General features: G+C 33.2%; 1 protein-coding gene across 2 annotated transcripts; it reads right to left on the bottom strand.

The window, feature by feature from the left end:
* Nucleotides 1-2,513: 2,513 nt before the first annotated feature.
* LOC111192756 (uncharacterized) lies at nt 2,514-6,771 on the bottom strand. Of its 2 annotated transcripts, XM_049467159.1 has the most exons (10): nt 6,339-6,771; nt 5,780-5,833; nt 5,523-5,570; nt 5,341-5,409; nt 4,947-5,047; nt 4,403-4,562; nt 3,949-4,058; nt 3,554-3,641; nt 3,209-3,273; nt 2,514-2,717 (listed from the first exon to the last, which is right to left on the bottom strand). In XM_049467159.1, the coding sequence occupies exons 1-10, from the start codon at nt 6,343-6,345 to the stop codon at nt 2,613-2,615; spliced, it is 807 nt and encodes a 268-aa protein (XP_049323116.1). In that variant the 5' UTR covers nt 6,346-6,771; the 3' UTR covers nt 2,514-2,612. The 2 variants fall into 2 exon arrangements, with proteins under 2 accessions (XP_049323116.1, XP_049323118.1); XM_049467161.1 differs by lacking the exons at nt 5,341-5,409; nt 5,523-5,570 and having other exon boundaries at nt 6,339-6,770.
* Nucleotides 6,772-6,994: the final 223 nt, after the last annotated feature.

Genomic DNA, 6,994 nt, shown 5'->3' with positions numbered 1-6,994 from the left:
TGTGAAGAGACATTACATTACATTACATTAAATTACATAACATTATATTTGGCAGACACTTTTGTTTAAAGCGACTTACAATAAAGATGTACATTTATTAATAGAGGACATAGAAGTTCAAGGTAAAAAAAAAACATTTTGACAGGGCCTAAAGGAGGCCAAAGGTGAATAATGGGACAGCGGAGGAAAAGAAGGAAATGAGGTTAGAAGTTGTTTGTTTGTTAGGGGTGTTATGAGAGTAACTGTTAAGTGCTCTTTGAAAAGACACATGAGACACAAGACGATAATGTCATAATAGTGGGGTATTAAAAAAGGGAATGAAAGTACCAGTTTAAACGGAACCGTATAAATATTAGTGCAAATATAGAGGTACAAATGCTTAAAACTCGTAAAGTGAACACATGCATACAGTTCTTTAAATGTCACAGTTGTAAGAGGACTTAAAGTGGGTATGATAGTGCAAGTATAAGCAGTAGTGCAGCTATGAAGTGTGTGTGAGTGCATCACTTATTGAGAAGTTCAGGTACTGTGTTTTCTACCATATTTTGCATATTCATGTAAATGTACAGTACCAGTCAAAAGTGTGGACAAACTTCCTACATTGTGAATTAATATTAAAGACATGAAAACTATTAAGGGACACGTTTGCAATTATGTAGAAAACAGTAAAAATATAAAAACAGTAGTGTGTTTGTCCTCCACATTAATCCCCTGATCTAAACCTGATGAACTGAGATGGTGATTTGAGGTGATTTAATTGGGATGAGCTGGAGCTTCACAGCGTGAAGGAAAAGCAGCAGCTATTGTTCAGCACCTCCAGAAACTCCTTCCTTTAAGAAGCTGAGAAAACTATTCCAGGTGACTCTCCCTCATGAAGACACTGAGATTAAAATACCAAGAGTGTGCAGATCTGTCCTCAAAGAGAAATGTGCTACTAGAATCTAAAGTATAAAACATATTCTGGTCTGTTTAAAACTTTTTGTTTACTAAATAATTCTACTTATGTTTCTGTACAGCTTTAATGTCTTTAATATTTAACTTACAATGTAATACATCATATGAAGATAAAAAACACATTGAATGAAAAAAGGTCTGCCCAAACTTTTCACTGGTACAGTAACTATATATTTTATTATACATTTTATTATACAGCACTTCTATCCATTAGCATCTCATTAAATAAGTCGTACACACAGTACTGTACAACGTCTATCTGTGGACATGTTTACATGATGTTTAAATGTGCAAAATACTGTATAATGTGTTAGCACTGGTGTGGCTAACAGTGCTAACTCGGTGCAAGGCTAACAGTGATAACCACATAATAAATAAAAATAATAGGACATATTTTGGCTACTGAATCACACAATCTTTAGCTCATTGATTATTTGAGGAAATGTTTTGAGACAGTACAATTATCAGAATGTTCACAGTTTTTTTCCCAAGACACAAAAGCTGGTGCTTGTAGCACAATTTGGGAAATTACTAACTGAATCTGTTGACCTGCTGCACTAAACTATAATCACATCATCTACACTACACTCGTTTAGCAACAGTTAGCCGAAGATTATCACACTTCCCTACATTACATACAGCAATACTGTACACCTGTGTCTCTTTTAGAATACACTGCCCTGCAAACACCACACTAATGTAGCAGTTACTCAAACCCTGTTATACCAGGAGAAAACTCTTCTGAAAAATATATAATGAGATCATATAGAAGAAATCCCACAAATAATAATCAATGACAAAAATAAGAAAATATAATCATGATTTTTTACCTTTGCTTCAAAGTGAGCCCCTAACAGCACTCATCATCTCTTTATCACTTTGCAGCATTTAGCTAATTTCTGTATCTGACGTCATGCTGCTAAAAATAAACCAGGATGAAAGGAGGACAAAAAAGAGGAGACGTAGAAATGATTTTCAATGAAATTCTTTTTATTGAATTATTGAATGAAACAATTTAACAAATAAAATCCCATTAAAATGATTAATTAAATAATGTAAGTTTTATTTTTGAATGAAATATTTTCTATCTAATTATTAAACTAATAATTAATTAAATAATTAATTGTCTAATTAATTCATGATTTATTTAATACATTGCATTGTTATTTACTGAATTGAATGATTTATTAGATTAATGAAACAATTTATTTGATTAATCAAATGATTTATTAATTAATTAAATTATTTAATTACTGAATTAAATTAGGTTTACTAAGTTATTGAATTAAATGATTTTAATTCAATAACGTAATAAATAATAGATGAATTTTTAGTTATTAAGTTGAATGAATATTAATGATTTATGTAAAGCATTAAGGTATGTATTTAATGATTTAAATAAACTTAATGATTTATATAATGAACTAAACTAATGATTAATTTAATGAATTAACTGGACTTAATGATGTATTTAATTAACTAAATTATATATATATATATATATATAATACATTAATTGTTTGTTATTTAGCTATTATGAATTAAAGTTTTTTTGTTTGTTTTCTGTTTTTTTTTTGCATTGCTTCTTGTAATATAAGGTGAGGACTTGGGGGGGTGTAGGGGAGAGGAAGAGGAGAGGCAGGCGGAGGAATGCTGAATTAACGAGAGGGAGAATGGACGTTTCCTCGGGTCACTTTTTGCAGTGGCACCAATCTCACTGGTGGTCTCACCGGTGGCATAACTGGGGGCATTACGGTGCCAGTCTGCAAATAAAAGTTACACATATTCAACTTATAGAAGTATAATAGGTAAGCTTAGTTCAGACTCACCATTGGGTTAGTGTTACCAGTGTATTTACACTGATATGCTGATATAATAAAAGTCATGGTACAGCAGTATGTATATAAACTGATCATGAAGCCTTATCTCTGAGATATCATGAGAACGCCCACACCTGAATAAGCTGTGAGGTGTTATCTTGTGAGTGAGCCAGCATGTGAATTACTATAGGAGTTGGAGTGAGGTCTGATAGTGGAAGCAGATAGATGGGACATTCCATTTTAAATTGTGGGCATTTAACATTCTTCCATCCACAATGTCTGACAAGTTTTGAAGTTGCTCAATCAACATATAAAAGGTGGAGCAGCTAGATAGGAGTGTCTAATAATGTGGACAGTGAATGTGTAAAGACACAGTGTTTAAAAACTCCAGCAGCACTGCTTTGTCTGATCCTGCAAGGTGTATTTTCACTTACTTTAGTCTGAAACAACTCTGTCTTGTTTCTGCTGAGGTTGGTGAGTGCCTCTTTGTGTCTAATGCCTGGAGAGGAGACAGAAAAACATATGAAAGACTGATGGAACTATTTATCTTTCCAGATGTAGTTCATCAACCAAGGTATGTTTCGTGTACTTAACAAATCAACACACTCTGAAGTAATTCTCTAATTTTTTTTGCACAGTGCTAAACTGGTGGCCATAGATTTCCATTACTTCTTAGCTACATTATCCCTGTAGCTCCAGTGAAGCTAATGTACAGAAACCAACAATGCATTGGCCTACACTAGTAGCTTCTCATTTGTTAACATAAGAATTTTGCTCACCTTGTGCAAATGGGTTTTCCAGGCGAGCCTCTGGGCGAAGACGCCCACTGTACTGCTTATTGTGAGCTGCCCATGCTTCAGTACGTTCCTAAGAGAACAGGGGAAATAAAGGTTTACAGGCACTGCAGGCAAAGAACAATGTTGTACATATACACATTCAGAATTAGTAGAAATGTATTTGTGTAACAGCAACAACAGTACTAATATGATTAGAAAACTATGTGTAAATAGCAGTAGTGCTATATCTATAATGTTGTAAACATTTGTAACAAAAGCAGCAGTAGTATTAGTAGTAAAAATAGTATAATAAGTTATACAACAGTAAAAAAGGCAAATAGATATAAAAAGACAAAATATAGTCTAGCATGATTTCAGTCAGCAGTGTGTGTACTGACCAGCCACTTTGGCTGCTCCTCTTTCAGCCTCCTGACCTCAAATGGGTTTTCAGTTGGTCCTTTGAAAGGATTTATTTTGATAGGAGGAAACCTGGTCCGCCCCTTTGTTTCTGCATGAAAAATAAAAAGTTAGAATTAGAAGAATGTGAAAGACTTTACTGCTTTAAGCTTCAATAAATGCAGACAGAGACAAAGCAGAGAAATCAGAACATACAGAGCTAATTAAATAATAATTTAAAATAATAAAAATAAATAATAATAATGATATATTTATATATAATTATTTAATATTATTGCTGGTGGTAATCAGACAATGTTCTGCTTTAACTTCGTTGTTTGTCCAGAAATCTAATGTTCTCTAGATGTAGTTCATCAGACAAAGTACATTTAGTGTGCTTTGACACAGTATTTCAATAGCTTTTCATTTGTCATCATCAGACTGGTTTTTGCTCACCACATGGGTTTTCCAGGTGAGGCTCTGGGACCTGGTTCCTCTGCACATATTTATAACGTGCAGGCTCTCCGGACCATGTTGGCTGCAGGAAGGTCTGGTAACTGGCCTGAGGACATACACTGTACAGCCTACTGTTTGCTGCCTGACCTTCAGTACGATCCTAGAAAGGGGACAGAGGAAAAACAGGCTTACATGCTTTGTACAACAATGTTGTAAATTAACACAATTAGAATTTGTAGTAATAGTTCATTTCTAACAACAACAACAACAACAGTACTAATAGTATTAGAACATTCAATGTGTAAACAGTAGTAGTTGTATATCTATAATATTTATAACAGTAGTATAATTGTAAGAAAACAGCAGCTGTAGCAGTTGCAAATAGTATAATCAAAAACTAGTATTATAAGTTATTTAAAGTGGTAATCATTTTTTACTTAGTTATAATTTTTTTATAAATATGAATATATATATATATATATATATATATATATATTTTTTTTTTTTTTTTTTTTTTTAATTTTTTTTTTTTATGTGTACTGACCAGCCACTTTGGCTCCTCCTCCTTCAGCCTCCTGACCTCAAAGGTGTTTCCTGTGAAGGAGTTCATCTTAATTGGTGGAAACTTTATCCACCCCTTTGCTTCTGCATGAAAAAAAATTACAGTTACAATTAAAAGCATGTAAGCGACTTTATTTCTTTAAGCTCAATTAAATGCAGACAGAGACAAAGCAGAGAAATAAGGACATACAGAGCTCATAAAACATTATTATTTATAAATAATTATTTAGTAATATTGCTGCTTTGACATTGGGACATTTGATACAGTTCAGAAGATTTAGACCTTCTGAGAGTTTACATAATTCCACATCTAACCTGATCAACTTTCCTACAGGTTAAGGAACTGGCTGAATTAATTCAGTGCAGTGAAATGTTACCTGGCTGAGGTGGATGAGGGACGAGGTTAGTGCTAAAAGGTTCAGCTGGCCTTAAAGCAAACCTTCGTCCTGTTGAGTTCAAACACATATTACTCATTTAGACTATAAATAATTGGCCTTTTCTGTGTTTTGCTTTTATCAAATTATGGCGGGGCCATTACAAGTGCTGTAACCTCAGTTACCTGACTGAGGTGGACGGGGAGTGAAGCCCTGTTCAAGAGCCTGTCCATCTGTGGAGTACAAACACCACAGTACTGTTTGTACTGCAAGAGTTTGTGCATAGCAGCTATCTACACTTTACGGTGCTACCATAAGCACCAAAATAACATTTTAGAATTCAAATGTATAGATATACAGGTAGATACATGGATTTATGAGAGAGTGTAAGCTATGTAACCCCACATCTGTGCACATCTGAGCACATCACAGCAAATGTTACCTGGCTGAGGCAGATGAGGAACATGTGTAGCCAGCTTGAAAGCAGCTCGTCTGCCTGTGGAGTAAAAACAAAAGCACATATCACTGCACTATATCTATGCTATAGTTTTATTTATGTCTAAAAAAAACACTTACCACTAATAAATTAAATCTGATTAGCACACCTCATTTTATGTTACTACTAATCGACTCTATTATTGTAATCAATCAATTCCAACTGACTATTAATAAAGTGTTATTTATGTTTATTATCAGTCAGGTTTATTAATGTTTAATTTAATTTCTGGTTAGTTCTGCTGTTTATACATATAGTTAGCTAGCTATATACTAGCTAACCTATATATCAGTGTGGAGTTAGCTAGGTTAGCTAGTTAATTAGTTCGGGTTTAATTTTGCACTATCCAAAAACAAAAAGACAAAATAAAGGTAACGATAACGTTAAGCAGTCTTCCTCTATGCCGGTTCAGAATTGGATAGTAATATTTATTCTTTATTTATGTTTGTGTGTGTTTTGGTATAGTTAGCTAACTAGCTAGCTTAGTCAACCTCCATTAACTTACCTGCCATTGCTGTCCAAGTGGAAGCTGGTTGGGAATAAGGGAAAGTAACGCTTCAAAAACGTTATCTAATAAATAAAATTATGTATATAATAAATACTAGTTTTGGATTTTTTCGGGCTAAAATAAGGAAAAATTGTAAAAATAAACGCTGGAATAAACTAAACTAAACTAACCCGCGACACCGACGACTAAGAGTTCAAAAACACGTACGTCACAGCTCATTTGCATGTGATTTTTTTGGCCCCGCCCCTCGTGCATTTTGATTGGCTAATACTTTGTTGTAACCCAGGGTTACACATATTGTTTTTATTTTAAATTATCTGAGGGCGGGGCTTGCTAGATAGGGACAATACACATGTTTCTTTTCTTTTAAATATTCTTTTAACTTTTCTTTTAACTATTGAACAATTAAACAAAATGTTCAGTTAAGTATATAATTTCTTATATTAAATTAATTATTTCCTACTTTAAGCAATAATTTCTGTGTTTATTCGTTTATATAATATTTTCACAATAAAAGTTCCGCTTCCAGAAATATAAAGAAAACAAAACAATAAATAAATAAATAAATAAACGAATAAAATGCTCAAAAATATGATCAGTAGTACAATTTGTTGTAAATTTAATTGGACATTTAATTGGAGTCCTGCCTCCAG

Source organism: Astyanax mexicanus, chromosome 18 (assembly GCF_023375975.1).
Source record: "Astyanax mexicanus isolate ESR-SI-001 chromosome 18, AstMex3_surface, whole genome shotgun sequence".
NCBI classification, from domain to species: Eukaryota; Metazoa; Chordata; class Actinopteri; order Characiformes; family Acestrorhamphidae; genus Astyanax; species Astyanax mexicanus.
The sequence above is the reverse complement of the archived record's forward strand: the minus strand, read 5'-3'. Positions and strand labels throughout refer to the sequence as shown.

What these genes read in the sequence shown, in the direction of transcription:
- LOC111192756 (XM_049467159.1), bottom strand. An exon ending in TCCCCGTCCACCTCAGTCAG is followed by an intron (nt 5,410 to 5,522) that starts GTAACTGAGGTT and finishes TGAACTCAACAG; the next exon opens with GACGAAGGTTTGCTTTAAGG. An exon ending in AGGAGCAGCCAAAGTGGCTG is followed by an intron (nt 3,642 to 3,948) that starts GTCAGTACACAC and finishes CTGTTCTCTTAG; the next exon opens with GAACGTACTGAAGCATGGGC.